The 20,415-nt window shown below is 45.0% G+C and overlaps 1 protein-coding gene across 4 annotated transcripts in view; it reads left to right on the top strand.

Moving 5' to 3' along the window:
- SVOP (SV2 related protein) overlaps positions 1 to 20,415 on the top strand; it is an 88,792-nt gene that overhangs the window by 3,254 nt on the left and 65,123 nt on the right. For all 4 annotated transcript variants that reach the window (XR_003436670.1, XM_027124475.1, XM_027124476.1 and 1 more), the window contains exons 2-3: positions 17,532 to 17,692; positions 20,054 to 20,139. Coding sequence is in view for 3 of the 4 variants with exons in the window: in XM_027124475.1 (XP_026980276.1) it covers positions 17,532 to 17,692; positions 20,054 to 20,139 (247 nt within the window). In the remaining variant the exon portion in view is untranslated. The remainder of the gene's footprint in view (positions 1 to 17,531; positions 17,693 to 20,053; positions 20,140 to 20,415) is intronic.

Raw genomic sequence — 20,415 nt, 5'->3', positions numbered from 1 at the left:
TGTTGGACGGCACTGGTTCGATGGGAGAAGCGGATGTAGAACACACAATTGCACAATAATTATGAGAGTTGTTTTAAGGGCTACAAAGGACAAGTGCATGATGCAACAAGAGTAGTTCTAGGTAGCGGAGGGGAGAATCAGAGAAGGCTTCCTGGAGGAAGTGACCTTGGAGCTGAACCCCCAGACATGTGTAGGAGTCAGCCAGAGAAAGAGATAGGATGGAGCATTTCAAATAGAGGGAATTGTGTGTGGGAAAAGCTCGCAATCAGGCCAGTGGAGCTTCACGAGCAAGTGGCGTGAGGGAAGGATGCAGAGGATGGCAGGGACCCGGCCACACAGGGCCCTGGAGTGAGGACAAGAAATTGGAACTTCATCCTGTGTTTGCTCAATCCACTCTCTCTCCTTTCTTACCAACCCCGTCTTTCAAGACTGAGCTTAAGTCCATCACCTCCATGAATCTCCTGGGCTTCAGCAGCAGCAGGGGTAAAAGTGTGGACTCTTGAGTCAGGCAGATCTGGGTTCAAACCCTGGCTCTGCCACGTAGCATCTGGCTGGCCTTGGACTAACGACTTCATCTCCCCAAGGTTGGGTGCTTATCGGTAAAATTGGGATAATGGCGGTATCCGCGTGGCAGGGCTGTTGTGAGAATGAGGGATGTCACCACTGGGAAGCTCCCAGTACAGTGGCTGGCTCTACGTAAGGGCTCAACCAGTGGTGCTGGTGTTTTTTGTCTTCCTGACTCTGGACTTGTTTCCCTTATCCTCCAGCTTATTCAGGTAGCAGAGTACCTAGAAGCCATGGTCTCCTTTTCAGAATACTAAGGAATGTCCTAATGCTAGCTCATGGAAGCACATGTCCAAACTTGAACTCCTGATCTCTCCTGCACTCTGCTCCTCTTTCAGCCTCACCTATACCAGTTGATGGTAACTCTGTCCATCCCATTTGGAGTCAATTTTGACCCCTCTTTCCCTCTCATATTTCACTTCAATCCATCGGGAGATTCTACTGGTCCTGCCTTTGAGCTACATCTAAACTCCTACCACTTCTCTCCACCTCTACTGCTAGTCCTTGGTTCAAGCCTCCATCACCTCTCACCTGGGTTGATTCCAGTGGTCATCTTTCTGGTCCTCCTGTTCCTGCCCTTGTCTCCCTATAGCCCATTCTCAACACAGCACCAGAGGGATTCTTTAAAAGTCAGGTCACATCCCTCCTCTGTTCAAAACCCTCCAGAGCTCTTCTCCTCTCCCACCCCCTCATGCAGCCATTCTGTCTCCTTGTTTTGCCTCAAACACACCATGTAGGCTTCTTTCTGCCCCAGGACCCACTGTTCTCTCTACCTAGAAAGCTCTTCTGCAGAGTATCTGCTTCACCTTTGTCAAGTCTCAAATGCCACCATCTCACCAAAGCCTACTCTGACCACCTCCTTAAAATTTGCAGCCCTCTCTCACAGCCATTAGGATGGCAACTACCAAAAATAAATAAAAATAACAGGTGTTGGTGAGGATGTGGGGAAATTGGAATTCTTACACACTGACTGTTGGCGAGAGTCACAAATGGTGCAGCCTCCATGGAAAACAGTAGGGTGGTTCCTCAAAAAATTAAAAATAGAATTACCATATGACCCAGCAATTCCACTTCTGGGTATATACCCACAAAAGAATTGAAAGCAGAGTACTGAGGAGATATCTGTACAGCCAATGTCATAGCAGCATTATTTGCAATAGCCAAAAGGTGGAAGCAGCCCAAGTGTCCCTTCATGGATGAGTGGATAAACAAATGTGGTCTCTCCATACAGTGGAATATTGTTTAGTCTGAAAAAGGAGGGAAATGCTGACACGTGCTACAACATGGATAAACCTTGAGGACATTATGCTAAGTGAAATAAGCCAGACACCGAAGGACAGCTGGTGTATGATTCCACTATATGAGGTTCCTAAAGTAATCAAATTCATGGAGACATAAAGTCGAATGGCCAGAGACTGGCGAAGTGGAGTAGGGGGATCTGCGTAGTGGGTACAGAGTTTCAGTTTTACAAGAGGAAAAGAGTTCTGTGGATGGACAGTGGTAATTGTTGTGCAACATTGTGAATATAGTTAATACCACTGAACTGTACTCTTTAAAAACATGGTTAAAATGATAAATTTTATCTTATGTGTATTTTACCATAATTGAAAAAAACTGCAGCCCGTTTCCCCCATCTTCCAGACCGTGTTCAGCTTTTTCTTTTTTTATAGCACTTATCACCTACTAACGTACCATGTAATTTGCTTACTTGTTGTTTAGTGTCTGTCTTTACTTACGAGTGTGAAAGCTTCACACACGGCGGGGGTCTAATGTATCCCAAGAAGGTGGGGCATTGCCTAGATTCCATCTGATACTGGATTTCAGTATAGACCAGGCCAAAGGATTAAATAAAAACTGTATGAGGGCTTCCCTGGTGGCGCAGTGGTTGAGAGTCCGCCTGCCGATGCAGGCGACGCGGGTTCGTGCCCCGGTCCGGGAGGATCCCACATGCCGCGGAGCGGCTGGGCCGGTGAGCCATGGCCGCTGAGCCTGTGCGTCCGGAGCCTGTGCTCTGCAACGGGAGAGGCCACAACAGTGAGAGGCCCGCGTACCGCAAAAACAACAACAACAACAAAAACTGTATGAATGGAAAAATCAGAAAAATCTGTCCATCAGCTTAATCATTCTCCTTAACAGTGGGGGCCACCATTATTAAGTTTTAGCAGCTAAAGCACTGAGTCCCCATGGAAAGATCACACATAACCTTGTTTCATCCTATTTGCCGTTCTGCTTCCCCATCCCCTTCCATTAAATCAGGGAGGTTGAGAGAATGCAGTTTGACTTACTGATTACATGACTACGTTCTTGAAACTGTCCCAGGCAAGTTCTTTGTGCCCATAAGGATTCATTCTTGGTTCTAGGGAAGGAACTGGAAGCAGGTCTTGTTTCCTCTAAATGAGGAGACTGCTGCACAGAGACAGGACCAGAGTAGGCGGCTAAGGCACACGTGGGGCTTCATGTTGGCTCCCATCCCCCTGAGGCTCATCGGGGCAAAAGGAAAGGATTCCTGGCCAAGGAGGAGAGATGGGAGTTTCATTGTCACCCACCTCAGGCAAAAAGTAGGGAGTTATTGGAGTAGCCTAGGAATCCTCAAGGTTAACCCACCACAGGCTTTTAAAAACTCAAGCTCCATACAGCTCAGTAACAAAAAACCAAACGACCCAATCCAAAAATGGGCAGAAGACCTAAACAGACATTCCTCCAAAGAAGACATACAGATGGCCAACAGGCACATGAAAAGATGCTCAGCATTGCTCATTAGTAGAGAAATGCAAATCAAAACTACGATGAGGGGACTTCCCTGGCAGTCCAGTGGTTAAGACTCCGAGCTTCCAATACAGGGGGCATGGGTTCGATCCCTGGTCGGGAAACTAAGATCACACATGCTGAGCAGCAAAATAAATAAATAAATGAAAATAAAGATAATACTAAGTTTCTTAAAGCAAAACAAAACAAAAAAACTACAGTGAGGTATTCACACGGTCAGAATGGCCATCATCAAAAAGTCTACAAATAACAAATGCTGGAGAGGGTGTGGAGAAAAGGGAACCCTCCTACATTGTTGGTAGGACTATACATTGGTGCAGCCACTCTGGAGAACAGTATGGAGGTTCCTTAAAAAACTAAAAATAGAGTTACCATATGATCCTGCAATCCCACTCCTGGGCGTATACACAGAGAAAACCATAATTCGAAAAGACACATGCACCCCAATGTTCATAGCAGCACTATTTACAATAGCCAAGACATGGAAATAACTTAAGTGTCCATTGATAGATGACTGGATAAAGAAGATGTGGTGTATATATACAAATTGGAATATTACTCGGGCATTAAAAAGGAATGAAATAATGCCATTTGCAGCAACGTGGATGGACCTAGAGATTATCATACTAAGCAAAGTAAGTCAGAAGGAGAAAGACAAATACCATATGATATCACTTAGATGTGGAATCTAAAATATGATAGAAATGAACTTATTTGCAAAACAAAAACAGACTCAGAGACGTAGAAAACAAACTTATGGTTACCAAAGGGGAAAGGGAGTGGGGGAGGCATAAATTAGGAGTTTGGCATTAGCAGATACACACTACTGTATATGAAATAGATAAACAAGGTCCTACTGTATAGCACAGGGAACTATATTCAATGTCCTGTAATGAACCGTAATGGAAAAAATATGAAAAAGAATATGTATATATATGTATAACTGAATCACTTTGCTGTACACCAGAAACTAACACAACATTGTAAATCAACTATACTTCAATTTAAAAAAACAAAACAAAACAACTCTCAGGCTCAAAGCTGCTCACACCCCATCATTTCAAACACATGCCAGCCAGCTTCACCTCTAGGGAATATGTGTTTCAGTGACTTAAGTGGAACAGTCTGGAGGCCAAAGAAAGAAAATCTCCTTGCAAAGAGGCCATTGCTTAGGTGGTCTTAGGCCTTAGAGAGGGTTGTTCAAGGGCCTACTGACCCTGACAGTGGCTTTACAGCCCAGCCAAGCTCTTCTCTGGGCTGTCTAAAAGAATAACAGATCTGAATGTGAATCATTATGTGATCTTGGGCAATTCATTTAACTTCCCTGAGACATAAGAGGGTGCCTGGGCCACCTTCAAGGGCATTTTTGGCTTTTTTAAAAAATATTTATTTATTTTATTTTATTTTGGCTGCGCCTCATCTTAGTTGCAGCACACGGGATCTTCGTTGAGGCATGCGGACTTCTTAGTTGTGGCATGCATGCAGGATCTAGTTCCCCGACCAGGGATCAAACCCGGGCCCCCTGCATTGGGAGCGTGGAGTCTTACCCACTGGACCACCAGGGAAGTCCCCATTTTTGGCTTTAAAAGACTGTGATCCTAAGCTCTCTAGATGGACGTGCCTGGTACCATCTGGCTTATGGTGATTATTCTGGTGTCATTATTAAGAGCATCTCTTTCTTAAACATGGGGTTTTTAACCTCAACGCTGTTCATTTTAGACCAGATGACACTTTGTCATGAGGGGCTGTCCTAGACATTATAGGCTGTTTAGCAGCATCCCTGGCCTCTACCCACAGGATGTCACAACCACCAACTGCCCCTCCAAGTTGTGACAATCAAAACTGTCTCCAGACATTGCCGGTGTCTCCTGGGAGACTGAATGGCTGCCCCATTGAGAACCACTGCTTGTTGAATGAAGGAGTGGATAAATAAGTTGCAAAGACAAACTGCCTGGAAAGTTGTCCCCCAGGCTTTCAGTTCCCCCTGTTAGAAGTTACCCATCCCCCCACTGAGGCCACATCACAGAATGATTAAGTGTGTGGCCTCTCTGCTCAAGTAGACCTGGATTTGAATTCTGACTTTCCTGCTGACTTGGAAGGTAACCTTGGGCAAGTTACTTTTCTTCTCCGGGCCTCAGTTTCATCATCTGTAAAGTGGGGATAGTAATAGCGTCCACCTCACAGGGCATAAGGCTCATAAAATACTTAGTGGAGCTCCCAGCACGTGGTGAGGGCTTAACAAATTTTAACTATTATTTATTTGTGTTCATTGCCTTTTGTCTAGAATATAAGCTATTGGTCCATTATCCAGGGACCAAGCTCAAAGCTATTCAGGTCAATGGGGGGTGGCAGGAAAATACAAAAAAAAGAAATCCACAGAGAACGATATTTTCCATTAATTATAGACTTCTAGACATTCAGGAACGGAAAGGACCTTAAAAGTCATCACTCCAACCCCTTATACCTCATATTCTCAATTCCACTCAAGAGGGGATCCAAGTGGTGGCTTCTAAACATCTGTGGCCACCATCAGCATCTTATTAAAATTCAGATTCATGGGCCCTGCTCTGCAGAGATGCAAAAGCTTTAGGTCTGGAGAATGGCCAGGAATCGGCATTGTAATTGGTTCCCTAGGGGGTACTCTTGGCCTCAGAGGAGCATCTGCTACTGGTTAAGATCATGGGTTCTGGAGCTACTCAGGCCAGGAACCTAGGATACTATATACACTCTAGGGGACTTGGACCAGAGCCTCAGTTTACTTGTCTATAAACTGGGGATATTAATAACCCTCCCTCCTAGGGTTGCTGAAGAGATTATATAAGATATACATATGCTAGGGACTTCCCTGGCGGTCCAGTGGTTATGACTCCATGCTTCCAATGGAGGTGGTGTGGGTTCGATCCCTGGTCGGGGAACTGAGGTCCCATATGCCATGCAGCGGCAGCCAAAAAATAAACAACAACAATGTGACTAAACCAGCCAAGATGACTAAATATAATGCCACAAAAACTCAAAAAAAAAAGATATATATGCTATCTATATATTTACTGTATATAATTATATATAGCATTTAGGCTTGCCCTTGGCATGCTGAGTGCTACGTATTAAACATCATTACTCCTGAGTCCATACACGTGGACACCTGCCTCTCCTAGACCTTTCATGAAGGGGAGCCCACTACCATCTAAAGCAGCCTTTTCATCTCTGGACTTCTCTACCTGAGAAGCCTCCTTATATTTTGTTGAAATCTGTTTCCCTCTTTATATCCAGCAGTTCAAGCTCTATCCTCAGGGTCCAACGTGCACAAGCACCTTCTTTCACATGCCAGAAGTTCAAATATTGGAAGACAGAGGTTCAGCCCCTGAGAAGACTCTAACCAAATCAGGCAGATCAGCGAGTCCCCAGGTCTTATCCTGAAGGAGACAAAGCAAGTCCATTTGTCAGTGACCCTGGCAGTTTCTCTGCTCCAGGCCCACAGCATCTAACCCCATTTGTCAGTAGGTTTCAGATTCCAAAGAAGTCCCAGTGTGATGTAGCTGAGTACCTGGGACGGGGCTAAGGGGCTCTGGTCATCAGTTTTGTTTTGTTTTGTTTTGTTTTTTCGCGGTACGTGGGCCTCTCACTGTTGTGGCCTCTCCCGTTGCGGAGCACAGGCTCTGGACGCGCAGGCTCAGCGGCCATGGCTCACGGGCCCAGCAGCTCCGCGGCATGTGGGATCTTCCCGGACCGGGGCACGAACCCGCGTCCCCTGCATCGGCAGGCGGACTCTCAACCACTGCGCCACCAGGGAAGCCCTGGTCATCAGTTTTGTTGACTGAGTTCCCCAAACCTGAGGACACTTGTTCTAACTCGGCCCTTTGCTGTTTAGCTTTGCAGATGGGCCTCCCTGTGTGGCTGTTTTCCTCTACTGATTGGAAGAGTGGGGGGGTCAGGGTGGGGAGGTGAATAATAAAAGCTTCAGCACCCCACTGCCCACCCACCCTGCTGTACCCCCTGGTCCGAGCCACCATCACTTCTCACTCAGCTGACCACACAGTCTCCCTGCTTTCTCTCCCCATCTTTGTGTGTTAATCAGGCTTTTTATTTTCTATGTTCTGATGTTTTGACATCTTAGGGCCTCAAAGGTCCTGGAGGGCACTCCCCTCCCAGGGTTAATTAGTAAATAACTCACCTGCCAGTGTACTTTTCATGTGCAAACCAAGCAATCCAGACCCATTAATCCACCTGCCCTAATCACGCCACAGCCAAATCCCAGACAACTGGAGACAGTCCCTACACTCAGAGCCTGGAGAAATTACTCAGACGAGCCAGTCCTCAGCCTGGTGACCCTGCGTCACCTTTTCCTTCCTATGGAAACCATAATAAAGACTCTTGCCCACATTTTCCCCTCACTCTTGCCTCGTTATTGACCCTGGTGCTTTCCCATTTGGCTTCCCAGGTGTGGTGTACCCCCTCTTCTTGGAATCTGTGAGTATAACAGAGTCTAATCTTTTCAAAGGCAGTTGTCTCCTGATCTGTTTGCCTTGCCACACCTAAATAATAATAAAACCTGTATTTTAGGGACTTCCCTGGCAGTGCAGTGGTTAAGACTGTGCCCTTCCAATGCAGGGGGCACGGATTCGATCGCTGGTCAGGGAACTAAGATCCCACATACTGCGGGGCCAATAAATAAATAAAAGCGTGACACACAAAAACATTTTTTAAAACCTATATTTTAAAACAGTCTCCCCAATCTATTCCTCTTCTTGTAGAAAAATGTGCCTGAATGATCTTCCCTAAATCAACTCTGATCATCTTCCACTGTGTCACCCCTACTTGAAACCTTTCAGTGGCATCCCATTGGTCTTAGGATAGCAATGAAAAATCCTCCCTGTGGTCTCCAGAGCGCTCTATAATTCAGCCTGTTTCTCTGACCTCTACTCCTCAGTCCTACCTCTGGGTCTTTGCACTGGCTGTTCTCTCTCCTCCTCCCCTGTCTGTGTGGGACTCTCCTGGTTCTCAGACCTCAGGGAAGTCTAACCTGACTACTCTTCCCTCCAATCATTCTCTATCCTGACTACTCTTCCCTCCAATCATTCTCTATCCTGACTACTCTTCCCTCCAATCATTCTCTATCCTGACTACTCTTCCCTCCAATCATTCTCTATTCCCTGTCTGTTTCCCTCTCAAGATTCATTGATTTGCAGATGTATAATGATTTCTTGTTACTAGTACATGAACCGTCTTCCCAGCTAGGGCATCTACTTCCAGAGGGCAGGTGTATTTTATCTCCTATTGTATCCCAGCCTTCAGCCCATAGTCAGCACTTAATAAACTTATTAAAATACTGAAGAATGATGGGGCCAGGCTCATTGAGATATTCTGTTAACTCCTTTAGTCTCCATGGCAACCCCGTGAGATAGGAATTACCATTTCCCTTCTCCCAGCAGGAAACTGAGACCCAGAGAAGTAAAGTAACCTCATAGCTACTGAATGGGGTGGGCAGGAGATTCACACCCAAATCAGTCTGTCTGCAGAGTGGGGCTCTTCTTTCTATGACAATCCCCCTCTCTTCAGACATTAAATGCTACCCTGTAATAGTCACACTTAGGTACAAGCTTCCTTTTCAGTCTGATAGATTCACGAACTCAGGGGATAAGTATTCAGAAGCTGAGATGCAAAGAACTCAAGCCTTTACCCTAATCAAGTCTCAGACCCTAACTGAAGGTACGGAGGTGAATTACATCATGGTACAAGCGAGGTCTTTGGGTTGACAGCCATTTCCTCAAGCTCTTATCTTCTTTCAATAGCAAAATTATGTAAAACAAATGTTCCCTGCTATTTTGGTAAATGATATGCTATATATACACAACAAATGCCAAGAAATTAGCCAGCTTGTTTTGAAGCCCTCCTATATTTAACATATGCCACTGCTATTTTCTTTTTCTGTCTTATTACTTTTTTTTTTCCCTTGGGAAATCTTGGCTCCTGTAGCTGATAACTGCTTTCAGGAACCCAGCCGATTCAAAATGTAGTCTGGCTTTCGGACTATAATTTCATGTCAGAGGTCTCTCTTTACATTCGTCTTAAAACAAGTTGTAATAAATAAAGGGCCCTGGCTTCTAGTGAATTGCCAGAGAAGGAAGGTGAACACATCCTGGTTTAAAACTCCAGGGAGCTAAGCCATTTTCTCAAAGTCGAATTTCACAAAGGTCAGTGTACTCCACGCTCAAGGCAGAAAGGTGACTTGAACCAAGCTGGGTTGGAGGAAAGCCAATATTGACACCATGCCCCTCAGTTTCCCGTTCATCAATCTCAGTTAATCTTCACGGCCGTCCTGCAAGCCTGTCCTCATCCCATTTCACAGCCGAACGAGTCTGTAACATGCTTAGCTGATGTTAGAAGACCAACAAGAGCGCTGTGAATAGTCGCTATTGCGATTTATATTGATTATTTAACTAATAGATGTGCAGGTTAAAAAATTTACATATTGCAGCGGGATCCAAAATGAAAAGTTAAAAAAAAAAATTTCTTTTCCTTAAAACTCCCCATTCCCATCCAATCCTCCTTCCCAGAAGCAACCAGTCTTAGGCTTCTTAAGTATCCTTCCAGAATGTTCGACTGTAGAAGCAAAAATATTCTTGAGCCCACTTGAACATGCACACAGATTCACTAGGGACCTGGTTAAAATGCAGATGCTGATTCAGTAGATCTGGGTCAGGGCCCGAGACTGAGCATTTCTACCACGTCCCTAGGGGAGGCTGGGGCCTCTGGTTCGAGACCACACTTAAGTCTTAGTACCGAGGACCTAGATCACGGGACCACAGTCTAGCACATTTCATAAGGAGCCCCAGCGGGAATTCCCTGGTGGTCCAGTGATCAGGACTCAGCACTCTCACTGCCGGAAGCCCAGGTTTGATACCCGGCTGAGGAACTAAGATCCCGCAAGCTGCATGGTGCAGCCCCCCCCCCAAAAAAAATGAGCCCCAGCAATCTTTTCCTGTTGGTTCTTGCAACCAACGTGTGTGTGTGTTTAGTGTGTGTGTGTTTATTGTGTTAAAATATACATAATAAAATTTACCATTTCAACAATTTAACTTGTACAGTTAGTGGTATGAATTACGTTCACAATGTTGTGTTACCTTTCCCGCCATCCATCTCCAGAATTTTCTTATCTTTTGCAACTGAAACTCTGTACCCATTAACCGCTAACTCCCCATTCCCCTCCGCACCACCCCCCATCACCTGGTGACCACTGTTGTACTTTCTCTCTCTGTGAATTTGACTATTCTAGGCCCTCTCAGATAGGTGGACTCGTACAATAATTGTCCTTTCGTGCTGGGCTTATTTCACTTAGCACTATGTCTTCAAAGTACATCCATGTTGTAGCACGGGTCAGAATTTCCATCCTTTTTAAGACTGAGTAATATTCCATTGTATGGATAGACCACACTTTGTTTCTCCATTCATCCACTGATGACCACTTAAGTTGTTTCCACCTTCGGCTAATGTGGTACAGATCAATATAAATAATTTTTTTTAACATTTTCTTTAGTGGATGTGCCATCGTCTATCTAATTACTCCTTTCCTGAAGATTGTTTCCGGTTTGGTATCACCGCAGCAAAGCTGCAAGGAGTGTGCTAGCACCAGATGAGACTACAGCAGAGTGGCTGGGAACAGGGACACTGAAATCCAATGGCTTTGCCAAAGCCTAGACACTTACTGTGTGACCTTGGGCGAGCTCCCAGCCCCTCTGTGCTTGAGTGTCCTCATCTGTAAAAAGGGGACAATGAAAGTGGGAATAATAAGATAATTGATGCACAGTGCAAACACTAGACTTGACACGCGCAAGCCAGCAATCCATATCTGCCGTTATTTGTAGGGTAAATCGTTGCCTACTGTGCCTGTCCCCACAATGAACTGCCTGCAGAACGCATTCTGGGTGGGAGCTCAAAGCACTGAAAAATTTGAAAGATAACGCAGATTACCTTCTCAAAAGGTTGCAGTGGTCGCTATTAGTCACAGAAGGAAGCACAGAGCCTTGGACGGTCCTGGAGGAGAGGGTGTGATGAGAGGGAGAGTGTCAGGCCACATAGCTATCTCCTTCTGTGACGTTACCTGCAGAGTCAAGGGCGAGCCATGCGCCTTCCCCTCACCCCTGAAAAGCCATTGATAATGCCCATAAATGTTCATTTCCTTACTGCGCTTAATAATTCTCTACATTTCTATCTTCTACAAATACCTTGGGGGACTGTTTATGTTTTTGATTTGGGAGGTTGCTTCCTGGGGACAGGGTGTCCTACTCCTTTGTTGTTCCCTCCCTGGAACCCACTTCGCACCACCCCTTGGTGGCTTGCAGAGTTGAAATGTCACCCCCCGCCCCCACTAGCCTCTCACTGCATCAGGTTCGTTTTATTTGCAGCTTTTCTCACAATGTGCAGGAATATCTATGTAGTAATATATACATCCACATGTATTATATTTAAATACATATTTATTTATATTTACAAATATATTTAGAAACATTAATTTATATATTGATCTATAAATATATTTAGAAACATTAATTTATATATTGATCTATAAATTATATATTGATCTATAAATTTATAAAATCTATAAATCTATAAATTGATCTATATATTGATCTATAAATTGATCTATAAATGTATAAAATAATGTATAAATGTTATATATAAATTTATAACTATACAAATATATATTTATATACGTATGTAATTATTTACATATAAAAATTACAAAATACATGTGGATATATACATAAAATTTTTTATTGAGGTATCGTTGATTTACAATATTATGTTGGTTTCAGGTGTACAACATAGTGATTCACGACTTTTAAAGGTTAGACTCCATTTATATTATTATAAAATATTGGCTGTATTCCCTGTGCTGTATAATATATCCTTGTTGCTTATCTATTTTATACATAGTAGTTTATATCTCAATCCCATACCCCTGTCTTGTCCCAACCCCCTTCCCTCTCCCCACTGGTAACCGCTTGTTTGTTCTCTCTATCCACAGGTCTGTTTCTTTTTTGTTACATTCCCTAGTTTGTTTCATCTTTTAGATGCCACATATAAGTGATAACATACAGTATTTGTCTTTCTCTGTCAGACTTATTTCACTAAGAAGTAATAATATCCATGGCAGTGCTAAGGGTTGAAGGTTTGGGGCTTTTGGGGGGAGGGGGAATGGCAAAATACACATAAGATAAAATTTACCATTTTAACCATTTTTAAGAATATAGTTCTGTGGCATTAAGTGCTTCACATTGTTGTGCAACCATCACTACCATCCATCTCCGGAAAGTTTTCATCTTCCCAAACTGAAACTGTACCTATTAAACACTAAGTCCCCATTCCTTCCTCTCCCAACCCCTGAAACCACCATTCTACTCTCTGTCTCTGAATTTGACTCCTCTAAGTATCTTATATAAGTGGAATCATGCAGTATTTGTCTTTTGGGGACTGGCATATTTCACTTATTAGCATGTCTTCAAGGTTCATCCATATTATAGCATGTGTCAGAATTTCCTTCCTTTTTTGTTCCTGTTTTTTGTTTGTTTTTTGGCTGTGCAGCTTGTGGGATCTCAGTTCCCTCACCAGGGGTTGAACCTGGGCCCTTGACAGTGAAAGCCCGGAGACCTAACCACTGGACCACCAGGGAATTCCCCTTTCCCTTCCTTTTTGAAACTGAATAATATTCCATTTTATGTACAGACTGTATTTCGCTTGTCCACTCATCCACTGATGGACACCTGGGTTGTTTTCACCTTTGGGCTGTCGTGAATAGTGCTGCTGGGAACATGGACGTACATTCACAGTGTTGTACAACCGTCACCTCTATCTAATTCCGGAACATTTTCATCACCGCAAAAGGAAATTCTGTACCCATTAGGCAGTCACTCCCCATCCCTCTTTCCCCAGCCCCTGGCAACCACGGATCTGTTTTCTGTCTCTATGAAGTTGCTTCACATAAATGGAATCATACATGTGTGACTCTGTGTCTGGCTTCTTTCACTCAGCATCGTGTTTCAAGGTTCATCTGCGTTGTAGCTTGTGACAGCGATTTGAGGACTTTTTACAGTAGTTATGCTGGAGGCTGCTCACAGAAGCTCTAGTGAGCAGATTGTGAAATATTCAGAACATCTCAGAGCCTGTTATTTAACCATTGGGAGCTTAAAATTGGTCACAGTGGGAGTATTTACCCCACAGATATTGGCAAATGCTACACATCAGTATGGTTTGGGGGCTTTGAGACTCAGTTTGTAGGCACTGGCTTCAGAGCATCCCCATAATCCCCATCAGCATCCCTCCAGAGCTACCCCCAAATAAATTTTGGGGTGGCCAAAAACTTCGTTCGGATTCCCCCATGTTCTGCAAAGAACTCGAACGAACTTTTTGGCCAACACAATACATACTGTGAATAAAATGCTGCTCTTGCTGTAAAAGTGTTGCTTAAATGAAGCCCCAGATTCCAACTTCATGCCGGATATCTAAGCCTAAGGCAGTCTGTTTCCTGGCCTTTGCTCCCAGGTGACACCTGCCTTCCAGCTGCAAAGGAAGCCCCAGCTCTGGACTGCAGGGATGTTTGTCTGAGTCCCGTGCCACGGGGGTTCTGGGCCTCTCGCGTGAGGAGCGTAAGCTGCAGGCACCCAGCTCAGCCAACAGAGTAGGAGCCTCCGCCCCTCAGCACTCGGGGTGGGGAAGGTGGGGTGGGCAGAATTGTTTGCCTGCCTCTAATGCGCTAATTCGGTCGCTGGATCAGCCAGAGCAGCACCACCTGGGAACGTGCTGGAAATGCAAAATCTCAGTCTCCAACCGCGACTTTCTGAGTCACACCCTCTTGGAGTGGGGCCCCGACTTCTGTGTTGTGACCAGCCCCGCAGGGATTTCGAAGTTCCATCCAGCTCAAGAGCCCCTGCACAAATGTGACAACCTGAAGAGCTGTCAGCCAGGCTGGAATCGAGCTGTGCCTTTCTGTTCCTGCGCCAGGTCACGTCGTTATCCACTCTCTGGCAAGCCCACCCACACAGGGCAGCTGGGTTCGGGCTTCACATTCATTCCCCAGACACAGGTGAATGCTCGCGAGAGGCGCTGATGCTTAGTGATTAGGACCCAGGGCTCTAATACCAAAGACATCCAGGCTGAAGCCTCAGTTCTTTCAAGCTGAGTGACCTCAGGCAAGTGTCTTAACCTCTCTGAGCATTTGTTTTCTCATCTGTACAATGGGGATAATAACATTAACTCATTCGTAGGTTGATCATCAGGGTAACTAACAGGAGATAATGTAAAAGGCATAGCTCTTAGCATTTAGTAAGTGCTCAATAAATAGCTGTATGGTTGGAGGGCTATTATTTGTAGCAGATACCCTTGGTGCCTGTCCAGATTCCCTTTACCAGATTGATCATCCCCCAGCTGCTGCCAATCATGGGTGCTCACAGCTCACAGCTGCAGTCACCTCTGGAGGGTGTCCCTTGACTGAGGGGAGCCACTTCACCTGGGGATACCTGGGAAGTTATGCCTTCCATCCCTGGGGTGGCATGACCAGTGATTGACTGATTCGAGCCAAGCCCCCAGACCTCTGGGTGGGACAATCTCCATGGTACAATTCACACTCCAGAGCTCCCTGTGGATCACATTTCATACAATGGAACATTATCCAGCCTTTAAAAGGACGGAAATTCTGACACATGTAACAACGTGAATGAACCTTGAAGATGTTAAGTGAAATAAGCCAATCACGAAAAGACAACTACTGTGTGATTCCACTTATGTGGGGTCCCTAGAGTAGTCAAATTCATAGAGGCAAAAAGTAGAATCGTTCTTGCCAGGGGCTGGTGGGAAAAGGGGATTGGAAGTTAGTGTTTAGTGGGTACGGAGTTTCAGTTTGGGAAGATGAAAAAGTTCTGGAAATGGACAGTGGTGATGGTTGCCCAATATTGTAAATGTATTTAATGCCACAGAACTCTACACTTAAACAGGGTTACAATGTTGAATTTAATGTTATGTGTATTTTACCACAGGTGAAAAAAAGAGAATCCCATTTTAGGATCTGCTTCTAAGGAATTCGACCTATGACAAAACTATTACACCTAATTTATAGCAAGGTAAACTGAGGCTCAGAGTGACTATAGGTATATCTTATGCTGTGGGGATGGTAATGGTCACCACGTCTCAGGGTTATTGTGAGGGTGAAGTCCAATAACGATGCCTGTAAAGAGCACTGATCAAGGAAGAGTATTAACGATGAAAATGTGAGAGAGAGAGACTGGAAAAGAGACATGGTGGCTTCAACTGAATTATGGTCAAATGTTGGCAATTTCATATGGTTCAACCTACTAGTAGTGTCTAGTCTTTAAGCTGGACAGCAGAATCAAAGACATTTCTGTCATCGTTATCTATTCAATCTTATATTCTTTAAATATTTCAAAATAAAAGATTTTGGATGGGGGGAATGGAGTAAATGGGGAGTAATGGAAGGGTTTGAATGGTATCCTGTCTTTGGCCAGAAACGCAAGGTTTTGATCAGACAGACCTGGGGGTGAACCCTGGCTCCATGCCTTTTTAGCTCTGTGACCAGGGGTAAGTCCTGTGACTTCTGGGGCCTCAGTTTTCTTATCTGTAAAATGGTGATAATAATACCAACCTAATAGAGCTGTCGTGCAGAGCGAGTGCATGGAAAGCAACACCTAGAACGAGGCACAGGTGCTGCTAGACGGTGGTGGGCGTGGTGGAGAGTGCAGTGGTGGTAGTGGCTGGGATGGAGTGTTTGCTCCAAGCTTCAATCCCAGCCGATCCGCCTGCAAACCCTGTGCTCTGCGCTCTGCCGCGTATTTCCAACACAAGATGAGATTAACAGCTGGAGCTGTCCAAGCCCAGCCTTGCCATCAAATGGAGTTTCAGGTATTTACAAAACTGCCGTGATTTCATCTGTCTTTTCTCCAAATTCACAAGCAGGGAATGTTCCCCAGCCTTCTGGAATCTGAAGATTTACCCTTTCTATGCCAGAGTACCAGTTATTCTTGGTGAAATGTATGGAATAATGCAATAATTAATTGATGATGATGTTGATAGCAATACTTTTTACTTAGAAATGTCTCCATTTTTACCTTTTAAAAACGTTGCCCATATTTGCCCTCCAGTCCCTCATCAGCCCTCTGCCCTTCATGCCCATGTCATCGCAGACTCCGTTTTTCAAAGCTCTGGGAGAAATGGGCATTACTCATTCCATATGACTCTCTCCTGGGAGGGTAGGGACTCATCTCTCCTGTTGCTGCCGTCACCCTGAAACTCACCACAGGGCTGGCAGAGAGCAGGAGTTTTGTGTTTGGGGGTGAGGAAGTTGGAGGAGACTTGTATTTTTGCCTCTGAGTCCCAGATTAAGAAGTTGCTGCTCAGAAAAGTCAAGGCGTTTTCCAGAGTAACAAGAAGCAGCACAGTGTGAAGGAATGTATTGTGTTGAGAGTGGAGTCCACGGGGTCTCAAACTCAAATGCCTACAGAGCCAGACAAAGGGGACAAAGTGCCAAGTGAGTGGAACACAGAGCAAGTATAAAGATAAGTGGCAGGAGACTGTCAGGGCTGGAGGTTATTTGGAGAGGACAAGACTGTGGTCACCTGTGCATCGTGTGTCCCATCTAGCCCTGGTCTAGCCACGTTGGTCCCTTATTAGAATGTGTGCCCCAGATGGCCAGATATTCTACTTTGAAAGAGATGTCGGGAATCTGGATTTTTATGTGAATTCTCCTAATTTTAAAACATTGGCATCCACTTTAAATTAAAAAAAAAGTACTGTGTGGGCAACTTTTGGTGGGCATAATGTTACCCTTAGGTGACCAAATTGTTACTTCCATTAGATATAGATAGAGGAACGTAAATTCTGAAACACATGTACTTCCAACCAGTTTTTAGGTCTAGCGCAAGGATATCCTCATTCACATAACTTACCATGTGAACAGGGCTCCCCCTGGAGTTGTGCAGTGCCCAACCCATCCAACTGTACTAGGCAGCCCTTAAAGTTGTCACCCTCCCCACAGTCCAGCTCAACAGAAATGCCCACCCCCACCTCTCCTCCACCCATTCAACTCTCTGGACCATGAGAGAAAGCTTGTCACCTGTTTTGGACACAACAGCTATACTGCAAGGCCGTTGAGGAGGAGTTCTAGCCATCATGACCAGATTTGCTCTGTCCTCTAGGGTGGTGAAATTCCGTCGCACAGGCGAGAGTGCAAGGTCAGAGGACGACACGGCTTCGGGAGAGCATGAGGTCCAGATTGAAGGGGTCCGTGCAGGCCTAGAGGCCGTCGAACTGGATGATGGGGCAGCTGTGCCTAAGGAGTTTGCCAATCCCACTGACGGTGAGGGGACCCTGAATTTGGGGTGTCGGCCCAGGCCACAGTCAGGGGCTCTGAGGTACCAGGGTTGCCTCTCCAGGTGGTATGCTCAGAGGGATCTTGTGAAGGGGCAGGTAGGAGGGCCTGGAGGCCAGGGGTGACACTGGAAGTGTGGGGCTGGACCTACATGGCTTTCTTCAGCAGGCAAGGTTATATCATAATCCCTGACAGTCAACAACATTGACTAACACTTCACTGAGGATGGCAGCGACAATGATGATGATGATGATGGTGATAGAGATGATAATGATGATGATGATGATGATGATGTGATGATGATGATGATGATGATGATGATGATGCTAGAGATGATGATTGTGCTGATGATAATGTAATGATGATGGTGGCAATGGTGATTGTGAAGATGACAGTAGTGATTAGAGCAGCAGACACAGGCTGAGGATTTACTCTGTGCCAGGCACTGTTCTAAGCACTTTACACATCTTACCCATCTAATCTTCACAACAGTTCCCATTGGAAGTATTACGATTATCTTTCCCATTTTCCAGGAGAGGACACGGAAGTACAGAAGGTTAAGTGTCTTGCCCAGGGTCACACAGCTAGAACTTAGCCAAGCTGGATTTACACCCAGGAAATCTGGCCTCAGAGCCCACATTCCTACCCATGACCCTGTGCTCCCTCTGAATACAGATGGTCAAACAAGAGACTTGAAGCCGTGCTAGGGGACCTGGTCTCCCCTCACCACCTGACGATGCTGATGGATGAAAACATTCTATGCATTCCTGAGAGCGATTCCCAACAAGAGAGAGGATTAATGGCTTGAGCCCAAGGCCTGTTGTTGGCAGATCTAAGGAGGCAATGCCTGGGGAGGAAGGGGAGGCAGAGGTTAGAAGCAGTGGCTTCAGGCTCGGGCTGATCTGGGCTCAGTTCCCAGAGCTCAGTGTGCCAGCTACGTTAACAGTGGGCAAGTTCGTGTCCTCCTCTGTAAAATGGGGCTAAGACTGAGCCTTAACTAGTAGTTGTGACAGGGAGTAAATGAGATAATGTACATCAAGCTCTTAGGGCAGTGCCTGGCCCACAGGGAGCACTCCATAAAGTCACCATTATATTATTACTATTACTGTTCTTATTATTGATGATGTTATAGAACTCACTGTGCTTTCTCCTCAATATTTTTACTGAAGGAAACCAGACCCTGCTGGTGTGATAAACACCAGCTCATACTTCTAGAGAAAATTATGATTGCTATAAGGGGCCCATGACTGAAATTCTGATAAGATGACAACTCCCAGCAGAGGCTGATGAGATCCTCAGAGGCCCCACAGGAAGACCACCCAGCATGCTCCTTTAGTATTTTTATTTTTTAGTTAACTTTTCATTTTGGACTTTTTTTTTTTTTGGCCTTGCTGTGCAGCATGCAAACCTTAGTTCCCCGACCAGGGATTGAACCTGTGCCCCCTGCATTGGGAGCGCAGAGCCTTAACCACTGGACTGTCAGGGAAGTCCCTGGATTATTTTAAATTTACAGAAAATTTGCAAAGATAGCACAGAGAGTTCTCATATACTCTTTTTATCTTTCTCAAAATCTTTTTTGTCTGTTATTTTTTCATATACTCTTCATGCAGCTTCCCCTAAAGTTAACATCTTACTTAACCATGGCACACTTGTCAAAACTAAGAAATTAACACCGGTGCAATACTATCCAGGAAACTCCAGACTTCATTCAGATTTCACCAGTTTTCCCAGCAGTGCTGTTACAGGAACCAGTCCAGCACACCACATTGCATTTAGTCTTTTCGTCTTTCTCAAAACACTTATGAGCTTCTAAATTATATCCTTATTTTTTTCTGAGTATACAAATAATATGTGTTTATTTAGGAAGCATTCAGACATGATCGAAATGTACAAAAAAGTGAATGCTGACAGATAACCCTGTCGACAGTCTGTGGACACTTAATCTTGCTTCCCGTGGTCCATCTTGCTTTGTTTTCTTAAAATTAGCAATATATACTGTATGCATCTTTCTATATCTGCCCATTTTTAAACAGATGGGTTGTATTTCATAATGTAGATATATAAACATTTAAATATAATATATAAAATAATTTAACCAATTCCCTGTTGATAGACATTCTGGGTGGTCCAGTTTTTCCTTTTGTAGAAACAGTGTTGCATTGGACTTCGCAGCAAGATATACCTTCATGCTTGCTGGAAGGTTTTTCTAGGATAAGTTCTAGAAGCAGCATGCACTGCCTTTAAAGAGCTTGGCCAGGGAACCCCCCCGCCCCCCACCCAGGCCCCACACACTAGGACAACTGCAAGATGCACTGACTCCTTCCTCCACCTCCTCCTTCTCCCTCCCAGATACTTTCATGGTGGAAGATGCGGTGGAAGCCATTGGTTTTGGAAAATTTCAATGGAAGCTCTCTGTTCTCACCGGCTTGGCTTGGGCAAGTATCTCTGGGGACAGTGACCTCCCCTTCAGTTTCCAAGGAACACCTGTGCTGCTCAACTGGCTTTCCATGGTCTACATGGAAGGACACAGCTCCTTCCACATAGAACCTTTGCTTGAATCAGCAGAGTTTGGGTTGAGTGACCCTGGGTGATAATGAAGGTCTGGGGGTTGGGGGCTGCGGAGGTTAGGTGTGGTTGACAGTTGCCCTCAAGGAGAAGTTGAAGCTTCTGGTTAATTAAGTGGCTCTCAACCCTTTGAGGCTCAGGGCTTC

The sequence above is a fragment of the Aethalodelphis obliquidens genome, unplaced genomic scaffold, assembly GCF_003676395.1.
Source record: "Aethalodelphis obliquidens isolate GAN/ISIS:26980383/991018 unplaced genomic scaffold, ASM367639v1 scaffold28, whole genome shotgun sequence".
Lineage (NCBI taxonomy): Eukaryota > Metazoa > Chordata > Mammalia > Artiodactyla > Delphinidae > Aethalodelphis > Aethalodelphis obliquidens.
Note: the sequence above shows the minus strand (reverse complement) of the source record. Positions and strands in the feature narration are given on the sequence as shown.